The sequence below is a fragment of the Cibotium barometz genome, chromosome 11, assembly GCF_041138505.1.
Source record: "Cibotium barometz isolate CiBa-2024 chromosome 11, ASM4113850v1, whole genome shotgun sequence".
Classification (NCBI taxonomy): Eukaryota; Viridiplantae; Streptophyta; class Polypodiopsida; order Cyatheales; family Cibotiaceae; genus Cibotium; species Cibotium barometz.
The window spans coordinates 61,670,145-61,695,200 of NC_141056.1; the positions used below are offsets into that span (position 1 = coordinate 61,670,145).

The window sequence follows — 25,056 nt, forward strand, 5'->3', positions numbered from 1 at the left end:
TAGAAGGGTTTTATCAAGGGTAGATATATATTTGGATGCTATGATTATTGATACGTGGGAAGGAATGGAATGTGCCAAATGCAATAGACATGACTTCATTTTCTTCAAATTTTAAATTGATTTTGGAGAAACGTGAGTGGCCCTTTGTCCTCAGTTCCTCCAAGACATGGGTCTTGGTCCCGAGTTCACTTATTAGGCGAGGGTGTAGCATCAATAAGAGTTTTGGACGTGTAGCATTAGTAAGAGTTATAGTTTCAATGGTCAGCTATTTGAGCTCTTCCCTCTCCAGAGGTCTGTAAGATAAGGGTGACCCGTAGTGGCTTAACTTGGCTAGTGCATAAGAGAATGGAAATAGGTTTTATTAATAAATTCCTGACAAAAAAGGACAGATGGCTTTGCAAAATAGTATGTAGAATCATGCCGTTTCAAGTAGACAGAGAGCTCTCCTCTATGTGATGTCTTATGGTATACGTAAGAGATGCTATAAAGAGATTGAAATGTTGCAACATCTCTCTTGCATAGCCAACAGAGAGGTCTGGGACTTTGTGTGTTGTCTAGTGCAGGCTGTTCACAATTATGGAAGGAAATTTTATTGGGAGAAATTCATGATGGGATGTTCATGAGATGATGTTTGACACATGAAATGTTCTTAGAGAGTTGAAGCAATATAGGCAATTTGGAAATCTTGTTGTTTTTCAAGGTCTAATTATTAATCCTCTAAATGTACTTATTGTCACTTGGTGTCATACATTACTCATCTGTAAATCAAAGTGGCAAAGAACAATCAGAAGCAGATTGAAGTCTTATGGAAACAGACCCTCAACACTAGTAACTATGGACTCATAATTGTTGGTCAGTAGGTGCATGATGCGGCCACTAGACTCCACAAGCTGCAGTATTATTACACATATTATGTTCACTCTAGGGAGTTTACTACACCACATTACTGTTTTGACCATGGCCCAACAATGCTTGAGGTAGACTTTAGCCATTGTGATGATGCCCCTCTTTATGGTAGTTTTTTTTTTGGCAATTCTTTTTCTTGTTGCACTTTAGTTACCTCTTAGTCCAATACTCTCTAGCATCTTTTTTTTTGGAAGATCTCAGATGAGATACTTTCACAAGTTTAATATAGTTTTTCTTTTTTCAAAAAAATAAAATAAAATGTTAACTAAGGTGTGTGGATATCGCAAAACCTAAAACTCTATAACGGCAAGGTCTTTTGATACAAGGTGCTAAGATCTATCGCCGGCGCAAAACCTAAAACCCCATAACGCAATCCTGTGACAGCGCGAAATAAGGAAGACGAATGAGGCCACCGGGGAACAGTAGCTTCAGGGGGCGAGGGGGAGGGCGCGGCGGGGGAGATTTCAGAGGAGGCGGGCGAGGGGGTGGCGGCAGAGGCGGCTTTCGAGGTGGCTTTGGCGGAGGACGTGGTCAGCGCGATGAAGGACCCCCGTCTGAAGTCGTCGGTACGCTCCTTTTTTACAGTCCTCTGGGCGCGTTAACTTACGTTTACTTCTGGCCTTCTGTTAAGGCAGCCATTCGAGCTTGTGAAACACCCCTAGTGCTCCCACGCATTTGTTCTTGATGAAATGCCGTTCGGTCATCCTGCATACTAATCTTTGCAATCTCAAGCTTTCCTTGAGTAAGTACATAATTCAGGGCAAAGAGACCAAAGGAAACCGTCACGAACTTAGAACTGGCAGAAATGAACACATCGGCTCTCCAAGTCAGCAGCATTCCGTGCAGATACCTTTGTGGTGGTCTTGTGGAGTCCTGCTTTGTCACTATCGATTTCAGAACTCCACCTCCTTGTTGGTTTCATGAGCTGTCATGAACTGTACGTCTGATATAAAAGGATATGTCTCGGGTCGGTCAGGTTTTTTTGGAAAGTTCGGAATAGTACGGGAATACCAGTATGTTTATGGCCATCTCTATTCCACCACATATCTGAGATGCTTGCCTTCATCATGGGGCATGAGTGTCTCTTTGAGTAATGCTTTGTTAACTGCTAACATCAATCTCCCTGATGGGAATCTAAGGTTGCACTCATTAACATGGAGTACACATATGTGCTACTCCATCATAGAGAGTAGCCACCTAAACAATGAGAGTGCAATGGTAGGACATCTGATTCCAATAGGGCTTCAAATCACCAATTAGAGCTTTTACTGGATGAGCGTGTCCTCTACTGGATACACAATTTTCACTCTCGATTAATAAGGCAGTTTCTGGTGCTTCTTTGCAGTATTTGCTCCATTTTTGTAAACGTTCCCAGCAAAGGAAGTGTTCTAAACTTCTATGGGTCTCTTGCTGCTGTTTTAAGTGGTGATGGGTCTCTCCTTGTCAACAATGAGTGCTCTATCTTCCTAGCAAAAGATCCATGATTAATTTGTGCAACTAATTGGTTTGGTGCATAACCTCGATCCTAAAGAGGAGAGAGAGCACACTAGACACCCAGTTGTGTCCTAGTAGTTACCCACAGAATGCCCTCACCTTGCTGTCTATTTACTTCATTATGATATTGAATTTTATCCAATGCAGATTTGATCCTCAACTTGAGAATAACGTGGGCTGAGTGTCGGCCTGTGAATCTGGAGGCGAGAACTTGCTAATTTGAGCTGGAGCTTTGCTGGAGTAGGCTGCCTTTTGAGTGTTGGACCTCCGGGTGCTTGGATTGTAGGGCTGAAGCAAAACGTCGATTTGCTTGTGCTCCCTAGGAGATTGCTAAATCGCCTTAAGTTGTCTCGAATGATTTTAGGGGAAGAGGAGGCACCCTTTATATAGGGTGCATTTGCCCTTTTGCAAGCAGGTCGTGGGCAAGTCGACCAGCTTCATGTAGGTCACGGGGGCATGTGTATGGTTGTCAAAGGTTATGATGTTGATCTTGAGTTAACACGTGGTTGTTAGTGAAAGAGGGGTCAAAAGATGTCATATCAAGATGGATGTTACTCATGGAGTTACTTGGTAGTTATGGAATGTGAAGTTTCTGAGGAGTTAAAGTTACTTGTACCTTGGTTATTTAAAGCCCTTATGCTCAATGGACGCAGTAGTGAGTTTATGTGATATTTAGATATTACCTTTGAGCTCTTTTACTAGCAACAAGTATTTTATCGAGTCTTTCAATTCCTTAATCCTTCCTTTCATTATGGATTCCATTGCTTTTGATCCACCATAACTTGGCATTGATTCATGCATCTCAACAGGCCGCTTGCAGTCCAATCTCCAAGTGGGCAATGAAACACTGATCAACAAGAGCTAGACGGCTGAATCGGTGAAGCCAATCTGAAGAAAAAACGACCAGCAGAATGCTGTCCAGAAAACGCAGCAGCAAAAGCTATGAATCTGGAAGAAAACGCAGAGGAGAAGGTGCTGAAAACAGGGCTGAATCTGGGGCAGCAGAAAGGTTGCTAAACCTGGAGCGATGATACCATGAAAGAGTGCACAAAGCGGAAGCAGAGTGGCACTAGAATGTGCTGAACAGAGAGTGCAAGAGAGAGAGAGATATGGAGCAAACTATGCTGAATATACTGAACCAAAACAGTCCCAAGCAAGAGACAGTGATAGTCTCATAAGTGAGGGAGCAAATATGTACAAGACTCAATGAAAAATGAGAGGCCAGCACCCACTATTTATAGTGGGGAAGTGCTGGCCAACTGGAGCTCATAAACAGGCCGACTGGAGTTGTTGGACATGGCCGACTGGAAAAATGCCAGAATGGCTGGGAAAAATCCCAGAAAAATAGTAAAAAAGGGGTGGCCAGCCCACAAGCAAGGGCCATACAAAAGGGGACCAAATGGGCACCATAAAGAGCAGAAACTGGGGATGAAAGTGCTAACATGTGGGACAGCCCTTGGGCAAAGATAAGGCTATTTTCAGGAGCATACAACCTTTAAATGGCTGTAGGGCATGTATGGGGCAGCCCATACAGGCTGCCCAGCTTTGGGATTGTGGGCAAAAGATGTGCCCAGCCCTTAAGAAGCAGGCGCTTGATGTCCAGCCACCCAGGAAGTGATGCGCAGGAATTATGGGAATTTTTCCAGCATTTAATGGGATTTTTCAGCATTAAATGCTGAATATCCAGTCGTGGGACATAACTGATGCTGGCCGCCTGCCCTTATGCTGGCCGCCTGCCCCTGAAGGGTAGTATAAATAGAAGAGAGCCATAATCCCATCATTCATCTGAGTTTTCACCAAGTGCTCAAGCCAATCAAGGGCCAGTCAAGCCAAGGAGATTGCCAAGCAAAGGGGTGGACTTCTGAAGGTCAAGGGTAGGATTTTCCAGCCAAGAAAAGGTCGAGTTTTCTGTATTTGTTTTTCAGATTTACATCATTCTAATAAAGCAAATACACCATCCGTGGTGGGGGCCCTACAGAGGGTAATTGGGACCCAATACTGTGTCCTCTCCATCTCCCCCTTCTCTCTCTATTTTCTGCACATCTCCTTTCAGTTTGTGCGTTAATTCCGTCGCGAAAAGAGTGCTGATTTCTGAGTTTTGAAGTACCGATCCTTCTCCGAAGCTTCCGCATATTACAGTGGTATGAGAGCCTACTTCAAGGACAAAGATTCAGCGAAGAAAACCAGAAAATTTTTTTGCTCGTGTGGTTGGTTTTTAGACACCGGTGGACTACCCCTTTGGGAGTGACTCCTGTCCCTCGAAGGACGAAGGACAGTTGGTTTTTAGCCTCCGGAAGCCTCCGGAAGTCTCCCACACAGATAGTGGATGGTCAGATTGCGTTCCGGAAAGGAATTGCATTTTCTTGCTATGGCGAGTTTCGGCGACGAGAGAGAACGAGAACCATGGGACCAGAGTGCACCAGGCAGCCCAGCTAGGGCACCCGGCTTGAGTGTCACAGACATGTTCCAGCAGATGATGCGAGCAATCGCAGACCAGACAGCCAAGTTGGATGAGCAGAAGGCGCGGATCTTGGCTCTGGAGGAGCGTTCTCGCTCGCCAGCGTCGCGTTTTCCATCTCCTCCTCCCTCTCCTTCCGTATCCTAGATACCAGATCCTCGTCACAGGGACCCTCTCGCTGGGTCACAGCCGTAGCCAAGCTCCTTGCTTGAGATGCAGATGCGTGCATTGGAGATCCGACAACGAGAAGACGACGCCATGCGACGCGTGGAACACGAGCCTTACCTCAAAGCTTTGGACGCCAGATTGACACCGGCGGCGCCCTCGAATCATTTTCCCGAGAAAATGAATTTCAGTAAGTATAATGGTAAACTCGATCCCACAACTCTTTATTCATGGTTACATCAATTTGAAGCTTACTTTGCCGCAGTTAGGAAAACAGATACTGACAAAGTGATCTTAGCTAGTTGGTACTTGAAAGGTGAGGCCATTCCTTGGTGGACTCAGTGGGCTCATGCCCACACCAGAGCAGGTATGGCAGCTTATGTGTGGGATGAGTTGGTCCGCGACCTTAAGCAGCGGTTTCTACCGCCCCACTACCTTGAGCGACTCGAAGACGAGTTCAGGGGAGCGCGTCAGAATGCGCAACCAGTCCTTCAGTTTGCCAATAAAATTTTGATCTTGTGTCTACAATTAGGCTTATCTGATTCAGACAAGAAAGGGCAGTTTTTGTATGGCCTGGACACGCAAATCCAATGGGAGGTGCGTATGTTTAGGCCAACCACCTTTGAGGACGCACTCTCGCTTGCGCAGAGTGCAGAAATGAAACACAATGGTGGCAAGCCCAAGACTTCCCAGCCGGCTTCTCCCAAGGCTAACGCCTCGGGGGGCAAAAGCCAGAACCAGACGGGGTCTTCCCCAGGACAGAGCTCGGGAGCCTCTGGCTCCAAGAACTCGAACAATGCGTCTAAGCTTACTCCAGACCAGAAAGCGGAGGCAGGCAAGACAGGTGGTAAGTTGAGTGCTGAGGAGCTTTCTCAGTACAAGAAGGAGGGTAGATGTTTCTTTTGTCACACAAAAGGACATACTTCTCGGGATTGTTCGAAGAAGCCTCCAAAGGCCGCTGCTGTAGAGGGGGACATCCCCAGAACAGCCTTCCGTATAGAACGGGCCCACTATGAATTTGTGGTCATGACATTTGGTTTGACGAACGCCCCAGCTACATTTAACCGCATGATGATGCGTGTTGATTGGAGAGTGTGTGTTCATATTTTTGGACGACATACTCATATTTTCAGCTACAGTTGAGCAGCATGACATTGATGTGGAGAAAGTCCTTAAGTTGCTGGAAAGCAATGAGCTCTACGTCAATGAAAAGAAGTCAGAATTTTATCTGTTCCAGGTACATTACTTGGGATATATAATTAGTGTTGAAGGCATTCGACTGGATCCGGCTAAAGTGGCCGAGATTGTTAACTAGGAAGTACCACAGATAGCTTATGACATTAGATCATTTGTGGGTATATGCCAGGTATATTCCACCCACATTGACAAGTTTTCCGACCTCTCGGCAGACCTCACCGATCTGCTAAAGGGAGTGAAAACAAGAAGGCAAAAGATTCGAATGACTCCATGAGCGTTGGAGGCATTCCAGAACCTCAAGGTGGCTTTGTCAGAAGCGCCTTGTTTAGCCCTTGCCTCGTGGGACGAACCATTTCAAGTGATCACCGATGCGAGTAACATCGCAATTGGAGGTGTATTACAACAGAATGGTCATCCGGTATCTTACATGTCTCGTAAGTTACTGCCCGCCGAAAAGAACTACTCAGTCTATGATCGTGAACTCCTAGCAGTTATACAGGCCTTGAAACATTGGAAACATTTCCTGTATGGCCGTGACTTCGAGGTTCGCACTGACCATCAGGCATTGCGCTGGATTCAGACGATGCCAAGTGCACAGTGGAGTGATCGACAACACCGCTGGAGTCAGATATTCCAGCAGTTCGGTGGTATGATTGAGTACCTTCCAGGAAAGGCCAATCCAGTGGCCGATGCTTTGAGCAAGAAGGGACAAGTATCTGCGATTCACACCACTAGACTTGACCTTGTTGGTACAGGACTAGAAGACATGAAGCACACGTACGCGGATTCCGAGGAATTCGGTACTCAGTGGGAACAGGCATTGGATGCCACAGGGCCATGCCATTTTCTGATACGCGATGGTTGGCTTTTCTACAAAGGCCGACTATGTGTCATGAAATCATTCCGGGCAGCTCTTCTCCATGATGCTCATGACGCCTTTACAGGTGGTCATAGGGGCATGAATTCGACTCTGGAGAAATTAGAACGGCAATACTATTGGCCAAAGATGAGGCGTGATGTGTTTACATATGTACAACGCTGTGACATTTGTCAAAAGGTGAAAGCTCCTCGTGGAAAGAAGATAGGGTTGTTACAGCCTTTGCCAATTCCTGAGAGTCCTTTCCAGGACATTTCGATGGACTTTGTCACAAATGTGCCTCCTAGCTCGAGTAAGCGTAATACGCAGTGCTTAACTATTGTTGATAGGTTTAGCAAATTTGTTATGCTTATTCCTTGCAGGGTCAATGTGACCGCCGAGGAGGTTGCCCAGCTATTCATTCGGCATTGGTACCCGATTGGCGGGATTCCTAGAACCATAGTGTCAGACCGAGATGCCAAGTTTACCAGTCATTTTTGGAGGGCATTGTTTGATAATTTTGGTGCTAAGCTGAATTTTTCCAGTGCATTCCACCCACAGACAGATGGCCAGACAGAGATATACAACCAGTTGGCCTTTGATGTGCTGAAGTGTTATGTCCATGATCAGCAAGGTAAGTGGGAATCGTTTTTGCCTTTAGTTCAAGCTGTTATGACTCTTTTTCTTCAGCTATTGGCAGGACTCCATATGAGGCAGCGTTTGGAAGGCCTTTCCAGTCGTTGTTAACCAGGACTTCGTCTTCAGTACCGGAGGCGAACAGAGTGACGGAGTCTTACCAGGAGATCCTAGAGTCCGTTAAAGACAGATTGGCTAAAGCGCAAGAAGCCTACACTCGACAGGCCAATAAAGATCGAAGGGACATGAAGTTTTCGGAAGGGGATTGGGTGTATCTTCGGATTACGAAGCAAAGATTGAAGCAGGTGGGCAAGCGATGCCCAAAGTTGTCTTTCAGGAGCTTCGGACCATTTCCCATCCGGAAAAAGATTAATGAGGTGTCTATGCAGTTAAAGCTACCTCCGAGTTGGACTATGCACGATGTATTTCATGTCAGTTGGTTAAAGCCATATGCAGGTTCATCCCCTTTAGAGGTCAAAGACGAAGCGGAACCAGACATTGTTGATGAAGCAGAAGTAATGGTTCCAGAACAGATCCTTCTGCACTGTTTCAAGCATGGCTCAGGCCGAAGACTACGACAATTCCTCACGAAGTTTCAGGACCGAGGAACTCATGAAGCGGTATGGCTCGACAAAGAATTTTTCGAAGACTATCTGGCATTATTGACGGATTATTTGGAGGCTATGCAGCTTCCGTCAAGTTAAGCAGAAGGGGATGTCACGTGCATCTCGCACTTGGATGCCACGTAGACATTTCTGTACAGAAGGTGCAGGACCTGGGATGGTGAACTGGTCCCATGTGAGCCCAGTCCGAGACGAGTCAGCCAGGGATCCATCTCAGATGTTCGAGGTCAGGTGTGCATTGTCCTGCACAGGAGTCTAAGGTCAGGTGTGCACTGTCTTGCACATGAAACAGTGCCAGTCCGCGCTGTGAGTCTCCCTCTAGAATGATGTCAGTGGTTCTGTGTATCTGGTACGGTACCGGATGCCAGATCACTGCGTAGATTATGTTTAGGACAAGGGGCCAGCCCATAGGGCTCCCCCGGAGATTAGTATGGGCATGGGAATGGCGTGAAACCATCCCCATGAGGGGCAAGAAGGCCCAAGCTGGACCCACCAGCCATGGAAGGGCTGTGGGACAGCCCTTGGGCAAAGATAAGGCTATTTTCAGGAGCATACAACCTTTAAATGGCTGTAGGGCATGTATGAGGCAGCCCATACAGGCTGCCCAGCTTTGGGATTGTGGGCAAAAGATGTGCCCAGCCCTGAAGAAGCAGGCGCTTGATGTCCAGCCACCCAGGAAGTGATGCCAGGAATTATGGGAATTTTTCTAGCATTTAATGGGATTTTTCAGCATTAAATGCTGAATATCAAGTTGTGGGACATAACTGATGCTGGCCGCCTGCCCTTATGTTGGCCGATTGCCCCTGAAGGGTAGTATAAATAGAAGAGAGCCATAATCCCATCATTCATTGAGTTTTCACCAAGTGCTCAAGCCAATCAAGGGCCAGTCAAGCCAAGGAGATTGCCAAGCAAAGGGGTGGACTTCTGAAGGTCAAGGGCAGGATTTTCTAGCCAAGAAAAGGTCGAGTTTTCTGTATTTGTTTTTCAGATTTACATCATTCTAATAAAGCAAATACACCATCCGTGGTGGGGGCCCTACAGAGGGTAATTGGGACCCAATACTGTGTCCTCTCCATCTCCCCCTTCTCTCTCTATTTTTTGCACATCTCCTTTCAGTTTGTGCGTTAATTCCGTCGCGAAAAGAGTGCTGATTTCTGAGTTTTAAAGTACCGATCCTTCTCCGAAGCTTCCGCATATTACAAGGATGTACTCTATTCTCGACATGGGAATCTATTCTTAACTGTTAGCTTATTTAGTGTCCTGTAATCCACACATAAGTGTGTGGTCTTATGCTTCTTTTGGACAAACTGGATGGGAGCGGCAAATGGGAAGGTGGAAGGGCGGATAAATTCAGACTAGAGTACCTGGGATAACTACTGCTCGAGTTTGCTCTCCAATGCCTTAGAAAGGTTGTAGGGGAACTTGCTGGTAGGTTCTGAACCAGGAACCAACTCTTTGCGATGGTCCTTAGGTCTACTGGGTGGGAGGTCGTCTCGCAACATAATGTTGCTGTATTGAGACAGGAGACTAGCCATCCTTTGCTCCATTGCGGGTGCTGACTGAACTGCTTTAGACTGAGAGTGGACATAAACATAAATCAATGCACACACTGCTCCTTTTCTTATGGCTCGTTGGCGGGAAATGAGTGGTATTCCAGGAATGCTCTGATCCTCGTGAATCTCAAGAAACCTTCAACAATAGTGAAAGTGTCCTGTCTCCAATCAGCATACTGTCTGAACCACTGGATACCGAGGATCATGTCACACCCTAAAAGAGGGGAGAATGAAATGCCGCTAGAATGTAGCCTTTTGAACATGAAACTTAAATTGTTGAGCTTTATGAGAGATATGTGTATGTAGACCAGGTGTAAACCTGTCCACATCTAAATGATAAGGAACCAAGGTACAAATCATTTTGTTTGCGAATTGCGGAGAGATGGCATTTTCAGAACTCTACCCATGTCAAAGAGGACAATAAACTGCTGTCCCCTTGTAGTGCCATAGGCACGGATGAGAGCCTTGTGTCCCTCAGCCTCACCCTCCTGCTTATCATCATCAAATACCATTGGTGACACCGAATTCAAAGTGGGCAATAGCTGAACGGCATTAGAGGTTGATGGTGGAGGTGTAGATGGGGATGCTATAGTCGCTACTGTGGAAGTGGGTGCCTTGGCAGACTTTTCAGCCTGCTACGTAGTGCAATCTTTCTTCCCGTGGCCCACAGTGTGGTAAAAGAAACAACAGTTCTCTGCCTTGTTCTGGCTCTGTTCATCCGGCTAGAGGTAACCTCCAGTGATGCCCTCCTCAGCTTTTTCCTTGGGAGTCTTCTGCAATCTTTCTTATTGCTCGATTGACCCTTAGTATTTTTCTTTTGGTCCTTTTGGTCTTTGTTGTTGTGAGCCCACTAACCCTGGGTAGATGACTGCTGCTGGGACTTTAGGACTGGACTGTACTTGCTTGGGCTTACCTTTGTTTAGCATCAGTTCTTGATTTTGAGCGAGGGATAGTGCCAGTGCATAAGTTTGTGGCTCTTGACTGGGTATCTAATGTTTGTGTCTAAACCTCTAATGAACTATTTTAGCTTGTCTTCTTTTGATATACCTGACTGCTGGGCCATGGTAATGACCTTGTTGGAATAGATCAAACAGGAGAACCATTCTAAGTGAGTTTGTAAAACTTGTCCCCGAGATTGGTCATATATTGTGGAGGAAGAAAACAGGCCTTGAGGTCAGCCACGAAAGTAGCCCAATCAAATTGAAATTGGCCTGTGAATGGGTCTGTGTGAAGTTGAGACCAATGCAGCCACCAAGTAACAACTTCCCCAGTGAGTTGGGGTACTGCCACACGGACTTTGTCTTGTGGATTTGTGATTTTTGCTAAAGAAAAATGTTCTTCAAACTGATGAATGAACTGAGTCTTAGTAGCTTGATCACACTTACCATCATAGTTACTAAAGTTTGGAGAAGTTCGTATGATGGTGGTGGTAGGGGCGGTGGAGGACGAGGTATTTGGAGCCATCTTGGGAAGGGATGCTAGAATCTGTGCCATCGTCTGCTGATGCTAGATTTTCATAGCCTCCGAGTTGAGTCTTTGCTGGAACTCTCGGTCGGCTTCTTCTCGACGACGCTGGTCTTTCTCATACTTGCGTGTGGCTTCCTTATTCCTTTGTTCCTCCGCATGTCTCAGTTCTTCTTTATTTTTTCTTCTTCAGCTTTTCTTCTTGCTTCTTCATGTCTTTTGTCGTCTTTTCTTCTCTAGATAGACTAAAGAACATTTTTGCTGGATCTCAGAGGCCTTTTTTGGGCTTCTCTTTTTCGGCGCGGCAAGTTGCATCTTCAATGAGTTTATTTGCTCCATCATTGTTCTCAAGAGCTCTTTTGTGCTTGGCGGAAGTGTACTTTCTTTTGGTGTGCCACTTTGGAGGCTTTGTGCCTCCGTAACTTCCTGCTGCTTTCTTCTTGATGCGATGTCTCTCCTGACATGGTGGAGGCCTGTTTTTTTTTTTTGGACCGTAGTATTACCATCCACAGGATGCTCTCACTTCTCTAGGTAGCCGAGTCGGGTTACCAACGTGATGCTCTGACACCAATGTTACATGCACTGAGGCTGATTGTGGTAACACACAACATGGCCTTCTTTATACCTTTATTTGGTGAGATCTTTAGCATCCATTCACACAGTAGAGAGAGAGAGGAGAATAGAAGAGAAAGTAGACGACAAAATATTGGGTCCCAATTACCCACTGAAGGCCTCCTTGGAAGGAGTATTTGCTTATATTACTTCTTTGGACAAATGCTGTACAATTCTTAAGAACAAGCAAATACAATGCATGTAACATTGTGCATTACCAATGTTACATGCACTGAGGTTGATCGTGGTAACGCACAACAGGGCCTTCTTTATACCTTTATTTGGTGAGATCTTTAGCATCCATTCACAGAGTAGAGAAGAAGAAGAAGAAGAAGAATATATTATCGTCCTCGGGAGGCCGAAAAACGGCCCATGGGACCCCCACGAAGCAAGTACAAAAGCTGTAAACAAAGCCTCCTCCTTTCATGGGAGGGGAAAAAAAAAAAAAGGACTAGTGTGTGGCCAATTGTGTTACAAGGTAGAAATCTTTCCTTATGTGCTGATATTGTGGGCATGTTAAAAGAACATGCTCCTCTGTCTCCACTGCTCCCAGACTACAATAGAAGAGAAATTAGACGACACAACATTGGATCCCAATTACCCACTGAAGGCCCCCGCTGCATGCAAGCAGGAGTATTTGCTTATATTACTTCTTTGGACAAATGCTGTACAATGCTTAAGAACAAGCAATATGATTGCCCAATGCAAGGACGAGGCAGACCATACATCGGTTGAGTATCCACAACTCCAAGGGCACTGTAGAAGACTGTCGGGGCCACTTATGCAAGTCCAGGATAGCTGTAGGACTGCACATATACTGGCTGAAAGCTTCAATGTTAGCCTGGAGAGGAGGAATGCTGACTTCTGACTTGATACTGAATTTTATGCTTGATGATTTATGGCTGACAGTTGGCACTTGATCCTTCGCACCAATGATGAGATCTTTGCTGTCGAAGAGTATGTTTGAGATCTTGATGTTGCCTTCGCACATGTGCGGATAACCATTGCTAGGTCTCAAGATGAGCACAAAAAGGCTATCGACAAGCATATGTATTGAGAGTTAAAAAAAGAAGAAGCTGGCATCTTCTTCTCCAGGTGCAGATCAGGCCAATTTGGCTACACATGTGTCAGCCTTAACCCTTACATGTTCATCGCCTGCAGAGATGTCTTTTGATGCCATTGCTTTTGATGACTATGCTTTATAGTCCGTACTCCATGGTATGCATTGTTTGGAAGATGCATTTCAGGGGGGATTTTTACGTGCCCACATGCAGTTGGTGATGCCTCATGGTCACTTATGCTTGTTGACCCTTATGCTGGTCTATGCTAGACGCTTTCTCTGATGTGATGTCTACTGGAGATGCCTTTTATGCTGTTTTCCCTTGCAGCGGAATTGTTTCTATAGTGTTGACATTGTCACTTTCTCACATGTGATGTTTATTGGGAGTGCCTTTTACACACTTGGCCAGTGCTGGCTTGCTCTCATGGTTTTGACATGTCACATGTATATTATTCATTGTGGGATTATGCATCTTTACACTTGCCATACATGCCACTGATCATGGCATCGCTGAGAGTTTACCTATCCTCTCATAGCATTGGCTGATGCCTGCCTCGAGCCCCCACTTTTTCTCCCCATTTTCAGCTTTTCCCATTGCTGAATGAATGGGAGAGTTTTAGGGTTAGAGTGTGGGAGACATACACAGAGAAGCAAGAGAGAGAGAGTTGTGGGGATAAGTCAACTCATGGGAATGAGTGTGTGACTCCCCTATCACACATGTATATTGCACTAGTACACATAGTGCACTTAGTACATTAAAAGTACTAAGTGTACTATGTACTATAACTTATGGGCTTGTACACACTATAAGGGTGGGCATAATGCCTTTACCCCAACAACCTCCCACTTAAAGGCAAAGTGCCCTTAAGTAAAGGAAAAGAAAAAATCAGCATGTACATGATAATATACAAGGCCATATCAAGGCTGAAACTGGCCTCATCCAATGCCCATCAAGTGTCTGCAATGAGCAAACCGCTCCGGAGGCAAACTCTTTGTCAACAGATGAGCCGGGTTGTCATCCGTGTGAATCTTAACAAGCTGAATTTGCTTGTTCTCTATCACCTCTCTGATGAAGTGATACTTCACATCCACATGCTTCGTCTTTGCATGAAAGACAGGGTTCTTTGCCAACTGGATGGCACTCTGACTGTCACAATGCAACAATGGAATATCCCCTGTATAGCCCAAATCAACCACTAACCAAGATAGCCATAATGCCTCCTTGCAAGCCTCTGTGGCTGCAATATACTCGGCCTCTGTAGTAGATAAGGCTGTGCACTTCTGCATCCTGGATATCCATGACACAGCACCTCCTGTGAATGTAAACACATAACCGGTAGTAAACTTCCGGTTATCTGGATGACCGGCATAATCCGAATCCGTGTAACCATGCACTAATGCATCCTGTTCGCCAAAACAAATGCACATATCCTGTGTGCCCTTCAGGTATCTCATGACACCTTTCATTGCTTCCCAATGCTTCTTGCCAGGGTTGGCCATGTATCTAGAAACCACTCCCACTGCAAATGCAATGTCCGGCCTAGTAGCAACCATGGCATACATGAGACTGCCACAAGCTGAAGCATACGGAATCTTGGCCATATCAGCCCTGCCACTATCTGACTGTGGGCTGTCCATAGCACTGAGTTTCACATATGGAGGCAAAGGAGTACTAGTCTTCTTCCCCCCGTCCATATTGAACCTCTGCAAAACTTTGCCAATGTATTCCTTCTGAGACAAATACAACACATGCTGATTTCTGTCCCGAAGTATCCGCATACTTAAAATGTGATTTGCATCACCCAAATCCTTCATATCAAAGGTTTGATGCAGCCTCTTCTTCAAGGCATCCATCTCTTTACGAGATTTCCCGGCAATCAACATATCATCAACATACAAGATGAGGATCAATAGACTGCCATCCAAAGCTTTCTTGGTGTATAAGCAGTGATCTATGTCGCTTCTCCTGAATTTCTCGGATTTCATGAATGTATCAAATTTATGATACCATTCCCTTGGTGCTTGTTTGAGCCCATAAAGACTCTTTTTCAGCTTGCATACAAGCTTCTCCTTTCCACTCACTGCATAACCCTCTGGCTGCTGCATATATATCTCCTCATGGAGATCACCATGAAGAAAAGCAGTCTTCACATCCATCTGAATCAAGTCCAGATCATCATGTGCAACCAAAGCTAACACAGCTCTAAGTGTGGTCATTTTGACCACTGGAGAGAAGATCTCATCAAAGTCCACACCATATTCCTGCTTGAAGCCCTTAGCCACTAACCTGGCTTTGTACCTTGGCTTTGCATCAGGTGCAACTTTGAGCCTGTATACCCACTTGCATGGCAAAACCTTCTTGCCTGCAGGCAAATGCATCAACTTCCATGTTCCATTTTTGTGCAGAGAATCCATCTCTGACTTCATGGCACGCTCCCAAAGAGCCTTGTCTGCCCTCTGTAAAGCCTCCTTATAACATGAGGGCTCCCCACAGTCAGTAAGCATCAAGTAGTCAACCCCTGGAACAAACCTGTCAGGGGCTCTGGAGGGTCTTGTGGACCTCCGTACCCAATGACCATCATTTGCAGGTTGCTGTCCAGCCTGCATATCACCTATCGGTGGCTCCTGTTCCATGCCATAAGGCTGAAAAATCATGCCCGGTATCTCCTCTAACTGTGGTATATCCATAGGGATATCTTCTGCCATCTCTGGCTGTCCATTTGGACCATTTTCAGCACCATTTAAGGGCTGGTTTTGCTGCTGTAATGGTTGATTTACAGCCCTTGGTTGTTGTCCATGATGTCCATCATCATCAAAGATGACTTTGCTAGGCTCCTGTTGCCTTGCAGGCTCCTTATACATGCATGTTTCATCAAAAATGACATCATTGCTGCGTATAATCTTTCTATTCACGGGATCCCAAAGTCTATATCCCATTTCACCTCTGTCACCATATCCTAGGAATATGCATTTGTGAGACTTAGGATCAAGTTTGGTGCGCATTTCCTTGCGTATGTGCACGTACGCAACGCAACCAAACACTCTCAAGTGCTTGTATGACGGAGGCTTCCCTGTCCATACTTCCTCTGGCACTTTCCCACCAAGCCTCGTGTTAGGTGACCTGTTTATAAGATGAACGGCTGTCATAACAGCTTCAGCCCAAAAACCATGAGGTAACGCAGCATGTGACAACATAGAACGGACCTTCTCCTGAATGGTCCTGTTCATCCTCTCTGCTGTCCCGTTTTGTGGAGGATCATAAGGAGTAGAGAGCTCCCTCTTGATGCCTTTAGCATCACAAAAGTCCTGAAACTGTTTGGACATATACTCTCCACCATTGTCGGAACGCAAAGCTTTCAGTGTTTTGCCAGTTTGATTCTCAACAAGAGCAACAAACTTCTCAAACACTGAGAATGTATCAGTCTTCAAACGAAGAGGATAAACCCACACCATGCGTGTGACATCATCAATAAAAGACACACAATATTTTGCCCCTCCCAAAGAGAAAGCTAAGGCATCTCACATACATCTGTATGCACAAGCTCTAACTGAGCATCTTTCTGTCCAAGAGCTTTCTTGTGGGGGCACTGGAGTTGCCTGCCATATATACAATGCTCACAAAACTGAAAACTTGAAAACTTTAGAGAAGGCAAGTAACCCAAACGAGACAATTGCTCCATTCCTTTGACACTCATGTGTCCCAACCGGCTATGCCACATAGAAATTTCCGGTAGCTCGGTTGCATTTACATTAGCATGGTGACAAACACCTGCATGCATGAAGTAAAGAGTGTCCACCTTAGAGCCTCTGGCAACAACCAGTGAGCCCTTACAAATTTTCCACTTTCCACGACCAAATGTGGTAACATAATCAGCATCATCAAGCTGTCCAGTAGAAAGCAGGTTCTTCTTAATCTCAGGCACATGCCTGACATCATGGAGCATAAGCTGTGAGCCATCTGAAAACACAAGCCTCACATCACCTCTGCCAAGAATCTTGCATGCATGGTTATCACCCAAATAAACCACTCCTTCATTGCCAGCAGTATACCTGACAAACAAGTCTCTGCAACCTGTGACATGAAAGGAGGCACCTGAATCAATGATCCATGAGTGCATACCATGACCATCTCCTGTAAGAAGTGAACGGGCATCAAGTGAAGATGTGAATAGGACCTCATTCTCACTGTCACCTGCATGTGACACATTGACTTCTTCAATCTTGACTCCACTTTTGCCCTTTGGCTTTACATCTTTGGCTTCATCTTTGTCTTTGTCTTTGCCTTTTCCCTTTTTCTTTTGATCATTTTTCCATTTGTAGCATTGCTTTTTGATGTGTCCCTTCTTGCCACAATAATGGCATTCCAAGTCCTTTTTGGAGCGGGACTTGCTCCTTCCCCGTTCTTGGCTTTTACCCCTTTGTTGGGATCTCCCACGTGCATTCATTGCATTGGACTTTCCAACAGAGGTGTTTTTCCTGTTCATCTCTTCTTGAAGAAGAGCACCTTCCACATCTGCATATGACAGCATAGCATTCAAATTGCTAGTGGCTGTCCTGAATGTGTCCCAACTCTCTGGCAAAGTGCATAAGAGAAAGGTGGCTTTGAACTCATCGTCCATTGCCAACTTTTGATTTATAACTTGGCTGACAATACCATTAAACTCATTTAGATAGGCTGCCATAGACGCCCCTTCCTTCATCTGAAGACCTATGAGTTTCTTCAACCAATACACTTTGCTTGAGGCACTTTGCTGGGCATACAAGTCCTGCAATCTCTGCCACATTCCCCAAGCTGTCTTCTCTTCACGAATGCTGAAAAGTAAAGAGTCTGACACAGACAACATGATAGTAGATCTTGCCAGCTCATCCATATCTTCCCACTCTTCAGCAGTAAGAGAAGCGGACTTTACACCCCTTTCTTTGATAGGCTTGTGCTGCTTCTTCTGGAGCAACACATTATAGCACTGGGTTTGCCAAATATCATAGTTATGTGAGCCTTCAAGCTTCTTGATGTGAAGCAATGAAGAGCTCTCACCTGTGGTTGCCATAGCAATATGCAACCTGTCAATGCCTGACTCCCTGCAAAATGTGCAAACACTGCACCAAAAGCACACAAAGTGCTCACAGTTGTTGTCCCAATCTTTATCTCCCATTGCGGAAGCACAAATGCAACTCTACTCCCAATTTATGTGATGAAATCACCAAAATCTGGTTGCTGCAGATATAGGACAGCACCTTAAATGTGCTCTGTTTCCTTTCCAAAGTACTGTACAGCAGTACTAAGTGCTCACCAATGATGTACCAAACTTGTACCGGCAAGTACAGCAGCTGAAATTGAACCTTTTCCTCACTCAAATCAGTGTACAGCCATGCCAAAACTTGCACAAAGATGCACCAAATCTGTACCAGCAGGTACAGTAGCAATAAATGCTCTCCTGGCTGTCCAAATGAGTGAAAATCAGACTTTTACAGTCCCGAACACTGCATACAACAGTCCCGAACAGAAATTGGGCAAAAGCCCCTTGACTGCAAGCTGATTTCTGAGGATTCAAGGCATAAAAGTCTTGCCTGCTGCTTTGCCAAGCTTAACAAGCATAAAATCTTGAAAAGCCCCTTGATTTAAGATCAATTGCTGATCATACATGGTACATTGACGCACATGAAGGCATCCAGAGTCTTCACAGTGCTTCCCCCTGGCCACATATACATCCAATACATGAAAGCCCCTTGATTTACAGGCACATTGAGTGCTTGCCAGGCATCAACACGTTATCCACAGCATCAAATGCGATTGCCTGCATGCAAATCAATCCAATCGGCACAAAAGCCCCTTGATTTGCACTGCAATTTGCTGCAATTTTGCCCGAATGTGCGATTTCTCACATCATACAGCATGTATGAATGTTTAATTGCACAAATACATCAAAAGCCCCAAATTTCGACAACCAATTTCCTGCAAATTGATCCTGATTGTGACCAATGTCACCCAATTTTGCCAATTTTGCTCAAAAATTGAGCAATTCGGCACCTGTACCTGCTCAATTGATGATTGTACTTGCTCAATTGCAAATCCCAAAAAAAAATTGAAGCAGAATACCTTGTAATTTCTGATTTTTTGTTTTTGTTGCAGGAAAAAGAGGTTGATGAATTTGGTGCTGCTATTGATGCTGTTGCTTGTAGGCTCACAGGCGACTAGAATTCGCACAAAGGCTCTTCACGACTGCCCCAGCCCTAGACCACGTGCTTGCCCAGCCTGGCTTCGAGCTGTTCAGCGTGTGATTGAGAATTTGTGCCGGCTACGTTGGAGTTGGATACGTGGAACGGCGGGATTTTTGTTACACCTTGGCCAGCACTACGTGCGATGGGCTGAGCGCCGGTGACGAGTTGTGCGCGAAAGCTCCAGCACGGCGCCCGACTGCAATTTGCCACGTGCTCGTTCGAGTTTCGCTCGTAGGCGTGTTCGATGGACGCCCGACTGCTGTGCGCTTAATAGCCTTACGCTCCGCTGCTCTTCCTACTCGCTCGCCTGCCTCGTGGCCTTACGCCTTCTGCCTGGCTGTTGGCTATGGCGCTCGGCTGGCTGCTGTAGGCGCTTGGCTGGGCAGTTCTCGTGGCTGCTGGGCAGCCCACACTACTGGCTGCCTACGCCGAGCTGCTGGGCAGCAGTTGAAGCAGCCCACGCCTGTTGGCTGGGCAGAGAAAGGCAACCAGATCAGGGTACGACCAGCACCTTCAGAATTCAGCACGACGGTACGAGTTAGGCTTAAGGCTCTGATACCAGTTGAATGGGAGAGTTTTAGGGTTAGAGTGTGGGAGACATACACAGAGAAGCAAGAGAGAGAGAGAGTTGTGGGGATAAGTCAACTCATGGGAATGAGTGTGTGACTCCCCTATCACACATGTATATTGCACTAGTACACATAGTGCACTTAGTACATTAAAAGTACTAAGTGTACTATGTACTATAACTTATGGGCTTGTACACACTATAAGGGTGGGCATAATGCCTTTACCCCAACACTGAATTTTTACTTTTATTAGCCCTACCATTGCTGATTTTTTTCCTCATTGGATCCTCCATTGATGAGTTTCACTTTTGCAGCTTACATTGCATGTCTCACAGGCATGACTCCTGGATCCTGTTGCCTTTTACACATGCGTATATCTGCCACCTCTTCTTATGCTTATCACTAGTGCAGTAACAGAGCATTGATGTGGATTACATGCAGTTCAGCTTGGCATTTGGATGCTTGCCTTCAGAGAGGTATTATGCGATGCCTCTTGATTTGATGTAGTTGATGTCCACATGATCTTTGCCATGCATTTCTGGTGATGCATTTATGTACTACTGTGCTCTAGCATTAGCACTATGACATTGGGGATTCTCCTTTTCCCCGTCATATAGTGCTTGCTTTTTCCATTGGCACTGCAGTTCACTCTTACTGTGGAGCATAGTGCAGGGCAGCATTCGCAGCTTTATCACCCTGTTGCTACCCATTCACACCATTCACTTGAGGGGGGTTTGTTGGTCATGTCCACTCCCGGCTAGTTCAGGTGTGAACCCAGCTTACTCACGGGCACTTTTTCCCTGTGACTGGACACAGGTTTTTTTCCCGTGTGAACACACTTATGTGTGTTGGGCACTTTGCCCTGGCCTTTTAGTACTCACTTGTACTTTCATTTCATATCATTATTGAGTACATCTTTTCCAGCATTCACGTTTCTCTGTGCTTGAGGTTGTGTGTGTGTGTGTGTGTGTGTGTATGTGTGTGTGCAGGCTAGCTTCCCTCCTACCCAACAGGTATTACTGGAGGTTATCTTCCTCCAGAGGAGCAATAGAAATACCAGTCAGAAAACAGATGTTTTTTCTGTCATACCGTCGGGCCTGGTAAGAAGGATTGCCACACAAAATGCAAGCAGAGCTAGCCTCCAAAGCTTCTTCTGCCACAGTTGCCACAACATCTCCAGCTTCTCCAGCCCCGCCTACTACCACAAATGCAGTTCAGCTTTTATCTTCTATGCATCCTATGCTATCCGTGGTATTTGATTCTAAGCAGGAGGGTGAGAGCGATGTTGCAGAGAAAAGCCTCATCCGAGCTTATGGCTCTGCTAAGGGCCAATTGTTTGTAGTCCTATTCGACATGGGCAGTTCTAAGGACACCATCTCTCCCCAGCTGGCTAACAAGATGAGCTGCACATTAGTGCCATATCATTTGGATGTGGACGGGTTCACACTTGATCTCCACACCCAAATATCTCAGAAGGCACAATAGTTTGCCTTTGAAGTTCAAAAGGCCTCATTCCAACGAGATTTCATTGTCTCGCCTCTTGTGGAGTGTGACATGATCTTAGGAATCCAGTGGTTTCGTCAATATGAGCCTATTCTTGATTGGAGGCAGGACACTTTTACTATCTGTAAAGGTTTTCCTGAGCCCGTCATGATTTGTGGGGATAGAAGCATTCTTGGCATCCCATTGATTTCTCATCTCTAGGCCCGACGAGCTATCCGCAAGAAAGCAGAAGGGGCACTTTATGTTTGTGCTTAGACAGGCTCTACCTCATCGTCGGTAGCGGCTATTTCATCTTCAGTCCCACAGTTAGCAGACCTCCTGTCTAGACATCAGGACAAGGTTGCAGCCGTACGTACGTACGGTTCGATCCGTACCGTACGGATCGATCCGTACGTTTATTTTTTTAAAAAACCCCTTTTTGACCTTCAACGTACGAATTTGGGCTTATTTTGGAATTTCGCCTGCAGTGCTCTGTTTCGTTCTGTCTCTGTACACTGTGCACATTGCAACCAGGCATGTTGTATGGAGTGGAGATATGGGACCCTCAGTGGATCACCACAGCCGAGCTGGTAGCACTGATGGATGGAGACGTATGGAGAGGTCCTTGGTTTCTATGATTTCCCGGATGATTAGGGCCAAGGCCTCCGTACCACATGATATTATCCGTGCAGAGATGGCTGCCTCCCCATTGGTAGTAGAGGCACTCACTCGATCAGTCTCCTTTATACATAGCACTTGGGCTCTCCCTAGAGACAGATATGCTCGCTTAGCCCTGGAGTCTTCACGACAGTTGGCATCACAGGGAGACGGATCATGTTGGTATGCACAGATGACAGATTGGTTCCAACTGCATGGCTTTAGTATGGACAGGCTACCTCCATTTCAGTACTCCCTGGATGCACCCTCCCTCTCTCTCACACGGGCAGAGATTACCAGACTTATCAGGCAAGACTTGACTCGGCTGGACACTAGGAGGACATGGATATAGCCGACACACGAGCTTGGTACGAAGATGGCTTTCTATAGAGATCATCTTCTCCAGCTCACGGAGGATGGGTTTGTGATTAGACCCAGCTACATGGATACTCATCTTTCTCATGGGGTACGGTGTGCTATTGGTCAGATGCGCACATCCTCACACCAGCTAGAGATTGAGACTGGCAGATTCAGAGGAGTACCAGCTGAGGCCAGGATTTGTCAGCTGTGCCAGATGGAGCCAGAGTCATAGTTACATTACATATGTCACTGTCCAGTATATTATGAGATACGAGGCCGTTTTCACTGCCTGTTCAGAGAGGGCTTTGGACCACTTTCTAGAGTCATGAGATACTTGGATCAGAGATGCCTCGGATTGTACTTGCTGGAGCTGCGTAGACATAGAGAGGGTCTCCTGAGAGGGAGGGGATCAGAGAGGGAGAGACACCTACAGAGGCAGATTACAGACTTCTTTCGACCAGAGATTGAGCAGTCAGGTCAGCAGGCATTGCAGCTAGCCCCAGAGTACAGCCGCACCAGAGGTACACCGATTGGTCGGGCTATAGAGCTGGGGCGGTCCAGGCGCCCCAAGATGAGAGGCCCATCTCGACACCGGCGGAGACTACAACAGAGGATCAGGACCATACTAGCACGGCATGGGAGACGTCCAGTCAGAGTACTCACCATGGAGGACATTGAGGATATCCGCCATCGACCGATGAGAGACATCTTTGGATAGTGATGTGTATGATGCTTACCTTTGTTGCTTGAGTTTTCCTCCCAGATGTTATCCATTAGGAGCTCCTGGTGCCGTACTTTTCCTCATAGTTGTTTCAGTTTCAGTTAGTTGTTTAGTTGTTTTTAGCTTTCTTTACACAGACATTGTATTAGATCCACCAATTGTTGTAACCTTTTTGGTCTCATAGGTCATTTTGGCCTTTTGAAGACGTTAATATATCATTTCATTTCATTTCATTTCTCGCTCATGGCCTTGGTCCCTCATGATGCATCTCTGTCTCGTACTGTACTCTCTCTCTCTCTCTCTCTCTCTCTCTCTCTCTCAACCGCGAGCGGCCAATGTACTACATGATTAATTTTGTTGGGATGACAGAGGATACCCCATACAGGTACTCCGATTTGTCTCATAGGCCGAGTTCGGTCTTTTGGAAGACGTTAATAAAATCTTTCTTTCTTTCTTTCTTTCTTTCTCGCTCCCTCCCGAGTCCCTCTCCCTCTCTCTCTCTCTCTGTTCGCATCTCTCACCCATCGCTGTTCCTCTCCGCCTCCCCCCCTTTTTCCCCTCTTCGCCTCTGCCCGCCTCCCCTTCTTGTCCGTTTCGTTCTGCACCTTCCGCCTCCCTGACCCCACCCACCCTTCCTCAGGCCCCCAAGGCAGCAACATAACTCTCGGCTTGAACCCCTCTCTCCCCCTGCTGCTGCTATCGTTTCGCGCTTGTGTCATGGATTAATTTCGAATCCATTGGCTGTGAGAAGTTTTGCAAAAAGTCATGGCCAAGACCGGGTTTAAAGAGGAGCTCGTGAAAGTGGAGGACAAGCTCGGCACAACTATCAAAGAAAACAAGAAGATGGTCGACTCTTCCATTACCGCAATCATAAACCGCCTCTCCAAACTCGAGAAGGGATTTGACAAAATCCAAGAGCTCGAGTTGAGAACATCCAAGCAAGAGGCTGAGATTTCAGCCTTAAAGGAGGAACTAGTGGAGGCCAAACTGCATGCTAAAAGTCAAGCGGCTGAAATCTCAGCCCTCAAAAAGGAGTTGGAAGCCACTTCAAAAAGCAAGCTTGAGGATGGAGAATTTCAGCCCTCCTTTATTGAAGAGCTGAATACCATCAAGGAACAAATGAAGATCATTCGAGAGGAGGAGGAGCAACATAAACAGAAGACATCTTCGTGGGTGGAGGTGATCACAAAGACACAAAAGAAGATGGACGAGGCCGAGAAACGGATCGAGGTCGCCAAGAAAGGGAAAGGTAAAGAATCGCCACCCATCCCCACTCCCACCATCATCAACATGACCCTTGAAGAGGAGCAAAGGAGGAAGACCCGGGCCTTACATGTACGAGTGTCCGGTCTAAAAGACCGTGATGATGCGGAAGGGGAAACCAAGGAGCTCTTCTCTATGATGGGCATTGAAGCCACGCACACAAAGGCATGGAGAGTGGGAAAGAAGAGAGAAGGTAGTGGCGAATCTTCTTCTAAGGAGAGAGCACTTATCATTCGTTTCCCCTCCATGGAAGCGAAGAAGGACTTCTTGAAGAGACGTCCTACACTCAAGCAAACGGGAATATTTCTTGGAGATGACCTCACACTCTCGCAACTTGCCCACATGAAAGAAGTTATGCCCGAGAGAAAGGGAAAGTGGCCTTCTATAGAGATGGTAGAGTGGTGATTATGGAGAGGCGCTCTTCATGACGGTGCGAGACCTATGGAACTACACTCAAAGTTGCTACTTGGAATTGTAATGGATCTCTACGCCTTGATGTAGGGGCTTTTGAGGATAGTTTCACTGGGAGGGACATCATCTTCTACTGTGAGACGCATCAGGCTCCTGGACAGTCCTCGTTCAGAGCATAGAGGACGGGGCTTAGGAGGAGTGGCAGTATTGTTTAGAGAGGAGCTACAACCACTGATACATATAGTCCGCAGAGATGAGCAGGCTAGGTACATGTGGGTTAGACTGAGGGCAGAGACCGGCAGATATCTCTACATTGCTATATGCTATTTTGCTCCTAGTACATCAGTGTA

General features: G+C 46.1%; 1 protein-coding gene across 1 annotated transcript in view; it reads left to right on the forward strand.

The window, feature by feature from the left end:
- The first annotated feature begins 1,204 nt into the window (after nucleotides 1-1,204).
- The window catches only part of LOC147634416 (putative H/ACA ribonucleoprotein complex subunit 1-like protein 1), a 35,945-nt gene continuing 12,093 nt past the window's right edge, over nucleotides 1,205-25,056 (forward strand). The window contains exon 1 of the mRNA XM_086805574.1: nucleotides 1,205-1,472. Coding sequence (XP_086661700.1) covers nucleotides 1,310-1,472 — 163 coding nt within the window. The 5' untranslated portion in view covers nucleotides 1,205-1,309. The remainder of the gene's footprint in view (nucleotides 1,473-25,056) is intronic.